The 16,689-nt window shown below is 47.7% G+C and overlaps 1 protein-coding gene across 1 annotated transcript in view; it reads right to left on the minus strand.

The window, feature by feature from the left end:
* Positions 1 to 16,410, minus strand: part of ccdc39 (coiled-coil domain 39 molecular ruler complex subunit) — a 238,313-nt gene extending 221,903 nt beyond the window's left edge. The window contains exons 1-3 of the mRNA XM_072474203.1: positions 16,245 to 16,410; positions 13,985 to 14,104; positions 9,905 to 10,051 (exon numbers count right to left, since the gene is read on the minus strand). Of these exons, the coding sequence (XP_072330304.1) occupies positions 9,905 to 10,051; positions 13,985 to 14,104; positions 16,245 to 16,334 (357 nt within the window). The 5' untranslated portion in view covers positions 16,335 to 16,410. The remainder of the gene's footprint in view (positions 1 to 9,904; positions 10,052 to 13,984; positions 14,105 to 16,244) is intronic.
* Between the last annotated feature and the right edge of the window lie 279 nt (positions 16,411 to 16,689).

A 16,689-nucleotide genomic window follows, 5' to 3' on the forward strand; every position in this document is an offset into this window, starting at 1 on the left:
AAAGGAACTTTGATCTGCTCTCCACCAGGAAAGCAGTGCACCAACTCCACCAGGCACGTGGGACCCTATACGAACATGGAGACAAAGCCAGCCGCCTGCTGGCACACCAGCTGAAAAAGCAGGCAGCCACCAGAGAAATTGCACAAATCAGGGGTATCAGAGGCACATTAGAAACAAAACCAGAAAAGATGAACAAAACCTTCAAGGCCTTCTACCAAGGGCTGTATACCTCAGAGCCCCCGTCTGGGATGAAACGGCTCCTTGATGGACTGGACATACCAGTAGTGGGGGAGGGCAGTAAACAGGGCCTGGAAGCACCACTAGCACTGGGAGAGATCATGGACAGCATTAGCTCCAAGCAGGCGGGGAAGGCGCTGGGACCAGACGGGTTCCCGGCGGACTTCTGCAAAAAGTTTGCGACGCACCTGCGGGAGATGTTCACAGATTCACTAGCGAAGGGCACACTGCCACCTACACTAGCACAGGCCTCAATCTCGCTGATACCTAAGAAAGATAAAGATCCAATGGAATGTGGATCATACAGACCCATCTCACTGCTGAATGCAGATGCCAAAATACTGGCCAAAATCCTAGCCAAAAGGATAGAAGACAGCGTACCAGAGGTGGTCGCAGAGGACCAGACGGGTTTTGTCAAAGGCAGGCCGCTAACCTCGAACATCAGGCGCCTGTTAAAAGTGATAATGACCCCGTCCGGGGAGAGAACACCAGAGGTGATCGTCTCCCGAGATGCAGAAAAGGCTTTTGACAGGGTCGAATGGAAATACCTCATAGAGGTACTGGAGCGGTTCGGGCTTGGAACAGGGTTCACCTCCTCGGTAAAACCCCTATACAACGCTCCCATGGCGAGCGTACGGACCAACAACACCAACTCCCGATACTTCCAGCTGCACAGGGGCACCAGACAAAGATGCCCACAGTCCCCGCTGCTGTTCGCTCTAGCGATCGAACCATTAGCAATTGCTCTCAGAGCAGCAAAAAGCTGGAGGGGTTCCAAAGGGGCGGCAGAAAGCACAGAGTCTCTCCCTCTATGCAGATGACCTGCTCCTCTGCATTTCAGACCCACAAAGCAGCATGGACGGAATCATCGCGCTCCTGAAAGAGTTTGGCGTCTTCTCGGGCTACAAACTCAAATTGAGCAAAAGCGAGATCTTCCCGGTACACCCCACAAGGAGGGGGGGGCAGCACTAACGGGACTGCCGTTTAAACAATCCCGACACAAATTCCGCTACCTGGCGATCCAACGGCCCATGACTGGAAAGGGATCCACAAATGGAACCTCACCAGTTTGACAGGAAGTAAAAAAGGACCTGCAAAGGTGGAACAAAGTCCCAATCTCCCTCGTGGGGAGAGTCCAGACGATCAAAATGAATGTGCTGCCCAGGTACCTCTTCCGACTTAGATCCATCCCGATTTACATCCCCAAGGCCTTTTCAAAGCACTAGACAAACTAATCTAGTTTGGGGGGGGGGGGGGTAAGAATGCTAGGATCCCAAAGAAGGTCCTACAAAAAACAAAATCCAGGGGGGTGCTAGCCCTCCCAAACCTACAATTCTACCACTGGGCGGCGACAGTCAAGCGAATACGGGGATGGATCAAGGAGCCAGAAGCCGAGTGGGTGCACGCGGAAGAGGCCTCCTGCAAAGGGACCTCCCTCCGGACCCTCGCCACGGCGGCACTCCCATCCCCACCCAAAAACACTCCAGCAGCCCAGTGGTGATAGCCACCCTCCAGTCCTGGAACCAACTACGGCAGCAATTTGGCCTGACCAATATGTCGGACGAAGCTCCCATCTGCAACAACCATAGGTTCACACCAACGCTGACTGACACCACCACAGGACGGAGGGACACTGACAGTCAGGGACCAATACACGGACGGCAGGATTGCAACAATGGACGAACTGACAGAGAAATTCCAGCTGGCCAGGGGGAACGCGCTAAGGTACCTGCAACTCAAAAACTTCCTCCGAAAAGAGACAAGGACATATCCACAACCACCAAGACAGACATTACTGGAAGAACTACTGGACGCAAGCATCCTAGATAAAGGGAACTGTAGCAACATGTATGACCGACTGGTAGAAAGGGCCGACACCGTACTGGACGCAACAACAAAGAAATGGGAGGAAGACCTGGGGATTGAAATAGAGTGGGGACTCTGGAGCGAAGCACTGCATCGCGTCAACTCCACCTCCACCTTTAGTTGCAAGGCTCAGCAACTAAAAGTGGTACATAAAGCCCATTTAACAAGAACTCATATGAGTAGGTTCTTCCCAGAGGTGGAGGATAGATGTGAACGATGCCAAGGAGGCCCGGCCAACCACGCCCACATGTTGTGGTCTTGCCCCAGACTTGAGGGGTACTGGACAGCCTTCTTCGAGGCAATGCCCAAAGTGGTGGGGGTGAGGGTGGAGCCATGCCCGAAAGTGGCGGTCTTCGGGGTATCAGACCAGCCAGATCTATTTCTGGGGAGGAGGGCAGACGCCCTTGCCTTTGCCTCCCTGATCGCCTGCCGTAGAATCCTGTTCGGCTGGCGGTCAGCAGCACCACCCAAAGCTGCAGACTGGCTATCCGACCTCTCAGAATCTCTCCAAATGGAGAAAATCAAATTTGCGATCCGAGGGTCAGACGACGGCGTCCACAGAACGTGGGAGCCATTCACCCAATTGTTCCGGGACCTGTTTGTGGCCACCGAACAAGCAGAAGAATAGCCGGGTAGCCAAGAATCAGGGGAAAGTAGCCGAGGTCATACATGTTGCTACAGTTCCCTAGGGGTAGGGAGGAATAGACCGGAGGGGGGCGGGGGGGGGGGGGGGGGGGGGGGGGGGGGGGGGTAGATAGCAACTAAACGTAAGAGAAAAGAAAGGCGAACCACAGGAGACGGGGAGGGAGGGGGAAGGGGGCATAAGGCAGGGGGGTAGGAGGGGGGGGAAGAGGGAGGAGACAGGGAACAATAGAGCAGAACCAGTGATGTAGGGGGGAGGCAAGGGAATGACAGCCGGAAGGAGGGCATGGGAAATGATAACAAACTTGGCATCTACAGGAGCAGAGAACAAGGAAAATCTGGGCGAAAGACTGGATGAAGGGCTGAAGCGGAGGTGATCGCGAGACGACAACGGAAACGAAAACTGTCCGGGAGAAGCAAGCGACAACACCAGCACCAGATCCATTCACATATTGCCCTCTGTAATTGTTCTGTATTTGTTTCCCCAGCGTCCAAATGTATATGTACCCCCCTAGTTTCCTCCCCACACACAAAAGCGGATGCCTACTTATGTGCTAAAAACAATATTGCCAATTGTATAGAGCTGCTGTTGTTGAGCTAGCACATAATACCCTACCAGTTATTTTATTCTAACTTTTATTTTGTTATTGTTTGTTTTGTTTTTTGTGTGTGTTCCCTTCTCTTCTATGTATATATATATATATATATGTATTCTATTTTCTGTACATAACGGTAAATATACTTTGTTCAAAAACCCAATAAAAAACATTTATAAAACAAAATTAAAGGTTCTGCTACATTGCACCAATTCCCATTCACCTATCACTCCTGTGCTTGCTAACCTATACTGGCTCCTGATAAAGCAACATCTTGATTTTAAAATTCTCATCTGACTTTTCAACTCCCACTCTGTGCTCTCTTCCAGCCCCACAACGCTCTGTGGGGCTTGGAGGCCATTGGAGCCTCTGGGTGGTTGGGGATATGGAAAGGCGGTGCCCTGGGATTGAGGGGGAGTGGCATGAAGGGGGGCCTGATGCAGGGGAACTTGAAAGGGGGGGTGGGGCCTTAAGGGGATGGGAGCCTTCGGCGACCCCACAGCAGGGTGTCAGTCACTTGGGAGATGCCGGTACCAGTGATGGGGGAGGGGGAGCTGATGGTTGTAAGTGGGGAAGGGTCTCTACTGGTGAGGGGGTGGGGGATGCTGCTGTGGGATGGTCTGGAGATTGAGGCGTTGATCTCCGAGGAGTTGGCCTGGCTGGCATCTTTAGGTCCTGCACATCTCTTTCTCAGTGGGAATCTCCCCAAGCTTCAAAAAAGTGACTAAGTGTGGGTGGATTACGATGGGACTCATACCGGAAAAGCTGTAGGATTCTCACCAGTTTTCCCATCCAAAATTACACTTGGCCATTGTCTGAGAGAATTCCGCTAAAAATATTCTACTGCCAAAATATGAACATACAAATTAGGAGCAAGAGTAGACCACTCAGCCCCTTGAACATGTTCCTCCATTCAATGAGATCATGGCTGATCGGACTGTAACCTCAACTCCAGGTTCCTGCCTCCACCGGATAATCTTTCACCTGTCAGTCAAGAATCTATCTCGATCTGCCTTAAAAATATTCAAAGACTCTGCTTCCACTGACTGCCTTTGGAGGAAGAGAGGTCCAGAGACTCACGACCCTCAGAGGGAAGAATTCTTCTAATCGCGATCTTAAATTACCGACCGCTTAGCGACAGTGACCCCTAGTTCTAGATTTTCTAACAAGAGGAAGCATCCTCTCCAGTTTCCCTGCTGTAACATCTTTTTTTTAAATTAAATATTTTATTGAAAATTTTTGGTCAACCAACACAGTACATTGTGCATCCTTTACACAATATTATAACAACACAAATAACAATGACCTATTTTATAAACAAAAAATGAATAAATAATAAATAACAAAAATGAAAACTAGCCCTAATTGGCAACTGCCTTGTCACAAGTAACACTCTCCAAAAATATAATTTAACAGTCCAATATATAATTATCTGTAGCAACGACCTATACATACTATACAGTATATATTAACAACCCTGAGAGTCCTTCTGGTTCCTCCTCCTCCCCCCCCCCCCCCCCCCACCCCTCCTCCCCCCCCCCCCCCCCCCCGATCCTGGGCTGCTGCTGCTGCTGCCTTCTTTTTCCCATTCCGTCTATCTTTCTGCGAGGTATTCGACGAACGGTTGCCACCGCCTGGTGAACCCTTGAGCCGACCCCCTTAGGACGAACTTAATCCGCTCTAGCTTTATAAACCCCGCCATGTCATTTATCCAGGTCTCCACCCCCGGGGGCTTGGCTTCTTTCCACATTAGCAATATCCTGCGCCGGGCTACTAGGGACGCAAAGGCCAAAACATCGGCCTCTCTCGCCTCCTGCACTCCCGGCTCTTGTGCAACCCCAAATATAGCCAACCCCCAGCTTGGTTCGACCCGGACTCCTACTACTTTTGAAAGCACCTTTGTCACCCCCATCCAAAACCTCTGTAGTGCCGGGCATGACCAAAACATATGGGTATGATTCGCTGGGCTTCTCGAGCACCTCGCACACCTATCCTCCACCCCAAAAAATTTACTGAGCCGTGCTCCAGTCATATGTGCCCTGTGTAATACCTTAAACTGACTCAGGCTTAGCCTGGCACACGAGGACGACGAGTTTACCCTGCTTAGGGCATCTGCCCACAGCCCCTCCTCGATCTCCTCCCCCAGCTCTTCTTCCCATTTCCCTTTTAGTTCATCTACCATAGTCTCCCCTTCGTCCCTCATTTCCCTATATATATCTGACACCTTACCATCCCCCACCCATGTCTTTGAGATCACTCTGTCCTGCACCTCTTGTGTCGGGAGCTGCGGGAATTCCCTCACCTGTTGCCTCGCAAAAGCCCTCAGTTGCATATACCTGAATGCATTCCCTTGGGGCAACCCATATTTCTCGGTCAGCGCTCCCAGACTCGCGAACTTCCCATCCACAAACAGATCTTTCAGTTGCGTTATTCCTGCTCTTTGCCACATTCCATATCCCCCATCCATTCCCCCCGGGGCAAACCTATGGTTGTTTCTTATCGGGGACCCCCCCAAGGCTCCAGTCTTTCCCCTATGCCGTCTCCACTGTCCCCAAATCTTCAGTGTAGCCACCACCACCGGGCTTGTGGTGTAGTTCCTCGATGAGAACGGCAATGGGGCTGTCACCATAGCCTGTAGGCTAGTCCCCCTACAGGACGCCCTCTCTAATCTCTTCCACGCCGCTCCCTCCTCCTCTCCCATCCACTTACTCACCATTGAAATAACAGCGGCCCAATAATACTCACTTAGGCTCGGTAGTGCCAGCCCCCCCCCTATCCCTGCTACGCTGTAAGAATCCCTTCCTCACTCTCGGGGTCTTCCCGGCCCACACAAAACCCATGATGCTCTTTTCAATCCTTTTAAAAAAAGCCTTCGTGATCACCACCGGGAGGCACTGAAACACAAAGAGGAATCTCGGGAGGACCACCATCTTAACCGCCTGCACCCTCCCTGCCATTGACAGGGATACCATATCCCATCTCTTGAAATCCTCCTCCATCTGTTCCACCAACCGCGTTAAATTTAACCTATGCAATGTGCCCCAATTCTTAGCTATCTGGATCCCCAGGTAACGAAAGTCCCTTGTTACCTTCCTCAACGGTAGGTCCTCTATTTCTCTACTCTGCTCCCCTGGATGCACCACAAACAACTCACTTTTCCCCATGTTCAATTTATACCCTGAAAAATCCCCAAACTCCCCAAGTATCCGCATTATTTCTGGCATCCCCTCCGCCGGGTCCGCCACGTATAGTAGCAAATCGTCCGCATACAAAGATACCCGGTGCTCTTCTCCTCCCCTAAGTACTCCCCTCCACTTCTTGGAACCCCTCAACGCTATCGCCAGGGGCTCAATCGCCAGTGCAAACAATAATGGGGACAGAGGGCATCCCTGCCTTGTCCCTCTATGGAGCCGAAAATATGCAGATCCCCGTCCATTCGTGACCACGCTCGCCACCGGGGCCCTATACAACAGCTGCACCCATCTAACATACCCCTCTCCAAAACCAAATCTCCTCAACACCTCCCATAAATAATCCCACTCCACTCTATCAAATGCTTTCTCGGCATCCATCGCCACTACTATCTCCGTTTCTCCCTCTGGTGGGGCCATCATCATTACCCCTAACAACCTCCGTATATTCGTGTTCAGCTATCTCCCCTTCACAAACCCAGTTTGGTCCTCGTGGACCACCCCTGGGACACATTCCTCTATTCTCATTGCCATTACCTTGGCCAGGACCTTGGCATCTACATTTAGGAGGGAAATAGGTCTATAGGACCCGCATTGTAGCGGGTCCTTTTCCTTCTTTAAGAGAAGCGATATCATTGCTTCAGACATAGTCGGGGGCAGTTGTCCCCTTTCCTTTGCCTCATTAAAGGTCCTCGTCAGTACCGGGGCGAGCAAGTCCACATATTTTCTATAGAATTCGACTGGGAATCCATCCGGTCCCGGGGCCTTTCCCGCCTGCATGCTCCTAATTCCTTTCACCACTTCTTCTACCTCGATCTGTGCTCCCAGTCCCACCCTTTCCTGCTCTTCCACCTTGGGAAATTCCAGCCGATCCAAGAAGCCCATCATTCTCTCCCTCCCATCCGGGGGTTGAGCTTCATATAATTTTTTATAAAATGTCTTGAACACTCCATTCACTCTCTCCGCTCCCCGCTCCATCTCTCCTTCCTCATCCCTCACTCCCCCTATTTCCCTCGCTGCTCCCCTTTTCCTCAATTGGTGTGCCAGCAACCTGCTCGCCTTCTCCCCATATTCGTACTGTATGCTATAACATCTTTAATAATGGCTTATAACATTTTCCCTTGACAGGTGTTAGACCAACTGGCCTATAGTTTCCTGCTTTCTGTCACTCTTCCTTTTTGAATAAAGGAGTTACATTTGCTGTCTTTCAACCTCATGGAACTTGTTCCGAAACCAATGCATCAACTATCTCGTTAGCCATTTCTTTCAGGACCGTACGGTGAAGTTAATCCAGACCAGGCGATTTGTCAGCCTAAAGGCCCAACAATTTGCTCAATACCAGTTTCCTAGTGATTGCCATTTTCATGAGTTCCTCCCTCTCTACCATTTCCTGATTTACAGCTATTTCAGAACACCATGCTGGCACCCTATCAGTACTCTTCTTGACCTTTAAAGACTCTTTGGTTAGCCACATAATACCTCTGCAGTATTCTATGCTACCATGACTTTGTGCTCACCTTAACCTGGAATTGGTTAGTCAGATTTAAACTAATACTTTATTGCAATACCTGTGGGGATCAATAACTTTAAAAAAGAAATTCAAACTTCAACGAATCACTGAAAGGAATGAAACAACAAGATTTCAAATTTCAAGACTTTTACTGTAACAAACCAACTAAAACCAACATTGACTAAACACTAGGCAAGTTATACTTTAAACTTCAGAAAAGACCCTCCAATTAACACTTAAGACAACCGAAAATCTCCCCCCAGTATTATACTTTACTCCGTCTCCTAAGTTGACACTGCATTCTCACAGGGTCCCCGAGGGCTTGCTTCCTTTCTTCTCCTTTCTCAGCCAAATAACATCTAATCCCAGGCTGACTTTCACAGTGAGGGACAAATTGGAGATTTTCCCTTCTAGCCAAAGCTAGGCGGAACTGTCAGCTTTACCTAAATCCTCACAAATCAAGGCTTCTCAAGCTGAGTGTGAACTCCTACCCACATCTTGCATGGTGAACAGCAGAAACTTGCTGCTTTTATCCCTCTGCTCTCTCTCCCTCTCTCTCGGATTTTTGCAGACTGAACATGTCCATGAGATTCAATGATAGTTTTATGAAACAATGTAACCCAATCCTACAATGGTTTCTGATAGACCCTTCCCCTGTTAAAGTAAAAAGTAACATTTGCACCACAAATATCAGACAAGAAACATCTCCAACAGGAGAGAATCTAATAAGCTCCCTGAACATTCAATGGCATTGCTGAATCTTCCACTATCAACATCCTGGCAGTGCCACACTGGCACTCAGGCACCCAGCCAGTGCTCCTGCTGGCTTGGCAGTGCCATCCGGGCACCTTGGCAGTGCTAGGGTAGCAGTGCCAGCTGGGCAGTGCCAAGGTGCCCACATTCCGGGGGGGGGGGCAGGTGGCCACCTGCAGTTACCCTGACCACCCAGGGGTGTCCGATTGCCCAGAAGGACCCCCAGGTGCCATTCTGCCTGGTCCACGTTTGTGTGGACCAGTATTGATTGGCGCCCGGCTGCAGCCGAATCGAAGGAGGTTGGTAGATCCCGCGTAGGTAGATCGTAAGTAGGTTTCCCACCGACTTCTGCGAGTGTCATTTGGTCCTGCCCATTTGGGGCAGAGTTCCTACTCTGACGTCTCGCGGAAGTCCGGTGAATCTCGCGAGGCGCGGAGCCTGTCGGGAGGCTCGCTGCAGGCCTCTCCCGGGATTCTCCAGCTGCGTCGTGCTCTTGCTTGAGCGCAATACAGCCAGAGAACCGCACTCGAAGCACTTGGAGAGTAAAGTATGTGCCTTGATCTGCAGAATTTGAACAAGACTAAACTACCATGTCAGAAAAATTATATCAGTTTGCTGTAGCTATATGTTTTTTTTCTAAATTAGATGCATCCAATTGTAGTTGGCAACTGGTTTTGGTTATTTGGTTTTAAATAATGGGAAATAATAGTGGTGGTTACATTCATAAGTTCAAGATATCAAAACATTTACTTAGCTGTTCACATCGCCATTGAAAACTCATAAGGCAGATAGTCATAGCTTCACTGTAAAAAAAACTTGAAGATACTGAACATGGTGGAATAATTTTTCTCTAACTAACCAGGTGGAAAGCTGGTATGGTTAGATCAATCACCCACTTTATACTACATTTTATTTTTACTTTCCAGTAATTGTGAACAAATAGAGTATTAAGTACTGTGCAGTGGGGCTCCAAATAGTCTTTTCACCACTGATCAATGTTCATTAGATGTGCACATGGATACCTAGAATTTCATACAAATTCAAATTAATCATCAAATTACACTATCTAAGTGAATATGCAGCAATTCGACAACGTATTTAACACTTACCTCCATAATATTCTTTCTCTCTCTCAATACAGCCATGCCATTTTCAAGCCGGCGAATCTCTTGTTTGAGGCGTTCCATCTCCCGGTCTGCAAGAAACCTGAACTGCTGTTCGGTTTCAAGTTCTTTTTCTCGTGCTTTTTGTAAAGACTAAAATAAATGAAATTATCAGTAGCATGTATTGTTTCAAGATTTTTTCCCCCGCACAGAATGGAAAAAGTAAGTTGAATTTGCTAAAGGAGCAAGTGAATTTTAATAATATTCCATCAATGTTGGATAGTTCAATTTACTCAACTCATTCACTATTTAATGGATCCTGGGAACCATTCATATGCTTGTTTAAAAACCCAAAAGTTGGAAATACCCAGCAGGTTTAGCAACGTTTGTAGAGAATAACAGAGTTAACGGCCTGAATTTTAGCAGTTGAATCATCAGGAGGAAATTTGGTTGGTATGGGTGGGACTTCTTCAACAATTTGTAGGCAGCTTGCTGAGAGACACCATTTTAAAAAGCACTTGTGCAGTTTTCAGACAGGCTGCATGTATAGGCTACAAAAGAAGGTGTTTATATGGAGGCTGCAGAGGAATGGTTTCATCATGAGGAAAGACCACTTCACGATTCGGCAATACATCCTGGATATGCTCTGGTAGGTAGTTAGGATAAGGAGCGATGTCTTGTTTCCAGCAGAGCAGGTGACAGACATAATGAACATTTGTTGTAAGAATCTGGGTCCTGTGAAGGAAGAGATATAATGACCTAGCGCTTTCTGCTAAGGTTTGTGATATTTCGAATTGCAAGCTAGAAGTCCAACTGAATTAAAAGGCTGCCATGAAATGTGAGGCCAGGGCAACACCAGGCATAAATGTCCACACTGAGGCACGCATTTCACATGCTCCCGAATCATATGGCCAGTGAAGGGTGAGTGCTACATTGAGATGGCTGGATGAGCACATCACCATGCCATCCCATCAGCCTGCTGGTGTACATTTACAATGTCTCAGAGTGACCAGATCAGATGAGCCATAAGACAGGAGCAACATTTGGCATGTCAGTGCATATAAAAGAAGCATGCTCAGATTGCCAGAGTGTGTCAAGACCTTCTCCTTCAGTGTCTCTCATTGGCATAGTGGCACCGAAGGAGAAGGAGGACATGGATATTGGATATGTCATGGCAGGGAAGCCTGTCACTGAGGGCAATCATTCCTTAGATCATGTCTGGACTGGGGCGCTGCATGGCCCTTTAACACCACTAGAGGCACCTGGTCAAAGGTGACACCAGGGTTGCTTGAAGGAGCAGCTTAAATCATATCTCTCCATTAGGTACAGCCACAGATGAGGAAGAGCAGAGAGCTTCTGCTACACTGGAAAGTTCAGAGACTGTCTTAGAGCAGAGGAGTGGGGCAGCTTCATGGAACCCTGCAGGCACCTGCATGATCCACTTACCATGATACAGATAACTTGAACAGTCACAGAGTGGAACCCTTCCTGTTCATTAAAGGCACCCAACTGCTCTGAAGGCTACATGAGGTTGTCCTCTTGCCACCTTATGCTCTCCTTGTCCATTTTCAGTGACTGGTCAGGTTCCCCTGGTCATTGCACAGGGGCTCCATGTGGCCAAACCCATGTCCCTATGCCACTCTTCTTACAAGAGATGTCAAACTGTAAAAACATTGACCCCCATAGCCAAATGAAGTCTCTTCTGTAATGAGCCTCTCAAGAACTTTGTCTTGCCTTCGGTGGTTGCTGTGGACGTGGGAGACACCTGTCCACTAACAGCATTAAATATGGCCCAACCCTCCAGTGTCTCCAATCTTGATAACATCACACCTTCAAGATAAATCCAGTTCACTCCTAAACTCAACTGTCGTTCGGATCCTGCCTCCTTTGAGTAAGCATCTCTTGCACTGGTTTATAAAATTGGAAAAAGGTAGGAAAATAGCCAACAGTTGGCTGTTTGACAACCTTAATTACCTGCCTGCTGATGTGTCAGCCACAGATCCGTCCTGATACCTGCATCTCATAAAATTAGTCAGCAACTTGTTTGGTGAGGGAAAGATCAGGAAATTAATTCCACAAATGAGATCCCAATGTAGCAGGCAATTTAGGGGTTAAACAGATTGAGGGGGAAAAAACACTGCCAGCACAGAGTCAGAGGGGTACGTCCACACCTGGCCAAGTTACATTGTCCCAGTCAGACTTAAACTCGTTGGTGGGAATACACAGGATGCCACCAGATCCATTGTTCTTCAGGACATGCTTGTCTGACCAGCTATTTGCCCATTAAAGAGTCTGATGGCCTCTTTGCCCATCAATGGGAGGTTAGTAGCATATCAATAGCATGGCTCTGTTCTTTTGTATAAACGGGAGTGAGCAATCAAACAGCAAAAATAACGCTTATGGGTTCAAGCCTGGAAACCCCATCAGAAAACCTTTGTTTGAGGGGCTGGGTAGAGCTTAGCGAGAGAGAGAAATAATGCTGTTCTGAATAGTTACAGAGTAGAACGCTTTAGAAATCAACTGAGAGGGGTCATGAAAGTTGCACAGGGGCAGCACGGTGGCACAGTGGTTTGCATTGCTGCCTACGGCGCTGAGGACCCGTGTTTGAATCCCGGCTCTGGGTCACTGTTTGTGTGGAGTTTGCACATTCTCCCAGTGTCTGCGTGGGTTTCACCCCCACAACCCAAAAGATGTGCAGGATAGGTGGACTGGCCACGCAAAATTGCCCCTTAATTGGAAAAAATAATTGGGTACTCTGAATTTTTTTTTTTACTGAAAATTGCACAGGCGGAGGCTTTGGAAATCAACTGGGAAGTCATGAAAGTTGCCAACCAGGCAGGCTTTGGAAAAGGGCTTTGAATGAATGTCCCTAACAGAAGAAAAATTGCTTCATAAATGCAGGTATTGCCTTTGTCTGTCGTTGTAAGTAGCATGAGAACTGCATGTTCTGGAAAGTGTTGTTTAATGGGAACTACTGTGTTCAGGTTAAGAAACTAAATCTGTTATTGTTAGGTTGAAGTTTAAATGTTTAAATTAGCGTCATATTGGCTGTTTTCTTTTCTTTTAATAAAGTTTGTTTATAAAATAACCAAGCCCTATTTCTTATATTATCACTCCTGGATCGAATCAATCTTTCCGCACCATATTAAAACTTTAAAAGGTTATGGCTCTGGTTCAGTCTCTTAGCCACTGTTGAGAGCTGACAAGGCGTCCGTAACAAAAGGGAAGGGCGGCGTCAGGAAGCCAATCCTATGCTGGCCAATGTCATTTTATCAATGCCCCCCCCCACCCCCCCTCTGTTCCTGCCACCATCGAGACAACAAAAGTTTGCCCAATGTTTCAGTTTGATGGTTATTTGGCATAACTGGAAAAGATAAGTTTTAAGCAAGTATGTAGGATTGAGATACAGCACCGCATCTTTTAATTAGGTACTTTACAGCTTTCCAAGTTCAACAATGAATTCACCAATTTCAGATCCTAACCTCTGCCCCATTTTTATGGATGGCAGTTTTTGGTAATTATTTTGATTTCCCATTTACACTTCCCTTACACACACCTTTTGCTTCTTTACTTATCCTATTACCAGCTCCTTTGGCCTAGCACCATCATCATTTTGCCATTTAATCTCTCCTGCCTCCCACACTATCATGGACCTTCCCTTTTGTTCTTTCACCCACCTCCTTTCCCTGCCTTTGTACTTATTTAAAATCTGTTAAATGTCTAACCTTTTACAATTCTGACAAAATTTAATTTTGGTGTAAGGAAAGGGATCGTTTAAATTTGATTCGCTGAAAAGAGGTGCAGTTACGCAAAGTTACTTATGTCTGTTTCCTTTATTAAAAAATGAGCTGTGTTGCTATGATTCTAAACAAGGTGATTTTGATAGGATAAGCAGTACAAACGTTTGAACGTGCACAGCAAATTTCAGTTGAAATAAATGTTCGGGACCTTTATAATCCCATAGAAGTCTATCTGTAGAGAACCTTGTAAACTAGTACAATGACATCTTGCATTGGGTTATTTCAGTCACTATAAAACACTGCTGCAATGGTCAGAATAGGCTTATATTTTGCCACTAATATATACCTGTGTATTCGTTAACTCCTGATGAACATTCTGCAGATGAACTGTCATTGCATGGATGCGATCCTCAACATTAGCCAGCTGGCTTTCAAGGTTAACTTTTTCCTTCTGCTTCTTTTGTACCTACGGTAAGAAGTTCAGAAAATATAATTTGATGTCTGACATTGTGTATTAAGTATTGGATTGCTTATGTAAGTGTTCTCAGCTTCTTTGGCAGACATTGCTGTCTGAATATCTGAAATGAAACAGTATCTGAGCCTGTTCAGCAGATTCAAAACATGTTTAATGTTGCTGGCCATCCAATATGTTTAAGTTCAGCATTAGAATAAAGCTATACATCTGCATTCCTGCCTACAATGTTTTCAGCTACCTACAAAATATTTATGCATCATTAATGAAAGAATGACCAAATTTGAAAAGATATTTTCAGTTTTATTGTCGCCTATAACTGAGAACATCAACTTGATTGAAATTTGAGTCTTGTGATTCAGAGGCAAGTTTCCCAGCTCTAACTCACTGCCACCTCTAGCACCCTCTCTCTCACCTCTTCCACTGTTGAAGAATTATCAGTCCGCTTGTCCACCATCCTGGACATGCAGAAATCTTCTCCAATTCTATATTGGGAAGACAGAAACCATTTTCTTCCATCCCAGCTACAAACTATGTTCCATAGCTCCCAATTGCATCACTCTCCCTGGTAGTTGTCTGAGGCAGAACTGAGCTGCTTTCAACCTTGGCATCATATTTAGCTTCCATTCACATAGCTGTGCCATCATTAAGACTGCCTATTTCCACTCCCGTAACTCTGCCCTTGCCTGAGCTCATCTGCTGCTGAAGTCCTCATCCAAGCCTCTGATATCTCTACGCTTGACTATTCCAATGCACTCCTGATTTGCTCCCCTAGTCTACCCTGCATCCAAAACTCTGCTGCCTGTGTCCTTACTCGCTCCAAGTCCAGTCCATCCATCACTTGCTGACCTACATTGGCTTCTGGCCAAGAAAAGCCTTGATTAGAAAATTTTCATCTTTGTCCTAGGACCCCACCTAAGCCGCCACACCTCGGAGGTATCTGTGCATATTTAATTCTGCGTTTTAGTGGGAATAGTTTCATTATAAATGAATCTTTCATATGGTGTGCTGATATTTCAGACATTTTGTTTAGAGTTGTTAAATAAATGGAGACGTGGTGAACAATTAGTTTGATTTATTTTTACTCCAGCCCACATAATGTGTCCGATTTCACAAGTTGATAAATCCAATGATCACACTTTCCCCGGAATATCAATTGTGTCAAAACTATGCTTTGTGGGTGCCTACATTGTTACTTCTGCCAACAGTGGCTGAGAACAACCAGAGAAGAATAGAGGTCCCCAGAAAGATTCAGTGGGCCGAGGGATTGGTGCACAAAAGGCCTCAGGTTGGGTCGGTGCCACTCTCTTGCTGGGTCAACAGGTATCAATCATCAGGAGGAGCTTGTAGTGATATCATGGCTGTGTTGTAATCCACCGACTGACCACTAGGACTGTCATTGGTATATAAGTAAATGTTGGAGTCAGGTCACGTCAGACTGACTCGGGAGCCGGGAGAGAGGTTGCTTGTGCATGTTCATACTGTTATTTTGTATGTATTTGACCCACAGTTAACGTTAATAAATCGTTTGTAGCTTTAACTACAAGTGTTGTATAAATCAGGCCATCCAACAACATTACAGAGCAGAGCACCGAAGCTGATCTCATCACACCAAACCCAACACCTCCCCCCCCCGCCAAATCGACCTGAGAAATGTGGGGCTGGATTCTCCCTCCCGCCGCGCCAGATTTCTGGTTCAGTTTCCCATTGTGGGGCAGCCCCACACTGTTGGGAAACCCCGGACTGCCGGCCAAACGGAGCATCCGGCCAGCGGAGAATCCACCGTGGTGTTTCATGGACCAGCCCAGGCATCCCATTCCTGCCGAGTAGTGATGTTGGTAAAGTGCGGGTTTGTTAGTGGATGAGAGGCGGGGTGCGAGGTTGGAGTGTGATTGGTGCCGGATCGGAGCGGGATTGGTGTGGAGTTAGGGTGGGGTTGGGCTGAGGTTGGAGGGGGTTTGGGGTGGGGTTGGGGAGGGGTTTTTGAAGCAGTGCTCCAAAACCTTGTGATTTGAAACAAACCTGTTGGACTTTAACCTGCTGTTATGAGACTTCTTACTGTGCCCACCCCAGGCCAGCGCCGGCACCCCCACACCGGATTTTAACCCAGCCAGAGATTGGAGCCATTACTTACATTATCTTCCAAATACTTGTTTTCCGCGTTTCCCACGGGTATGGCGAAGCCATCGTCCCAGTTTATTTCGCACAGGACGTTGCTCGTCATTGTCCGCGCTTTGCAGACCCGGGTGCTCAACTCGCAAGACGATCAAGGCGGAGGCGGGGTTTCCCTGGGTTACCGTCGGCGCCCTTAGCAACCGCCTGAGCGACGGAGGGTTCCGGTTGTAAACAGACGCGGTTCCGGCGGGTGCCTGGCTGGCGAGGCCGCTGGGGGGCGCTCTGGCCCCACGTGGCGACGCTGCGGGGCGGGTTGCCGGCTCGTCTCCGCCCGCCCTGCGGCCAGCCGCTCATCCCGACCGCCACCGTTCACTCCATTAAAGAGTTCGTGTCCAGACGCTGGGAGGCTGAGCTCTGTTTCCAGTTTGGTTTCTGTGCCCCGAATTGTGCATTGCGCGGGGAGC

Source organism: Scyliorhinus torazame, chromosome 14, assembly GCF_047496885.1.
Source record: "Scyliorhinus torazame isolate Kashiwa2021f chromosome 14, sScyTor2.1, whole genome shotgun sequence".
Lineage (NCBI taxonomy): Eukaryota > Metazoa > Chordata > Chondrichthyes > Carcharhiniformes > Scyliorhinidae > Scyliorhinus > Scyliorhinus torazame.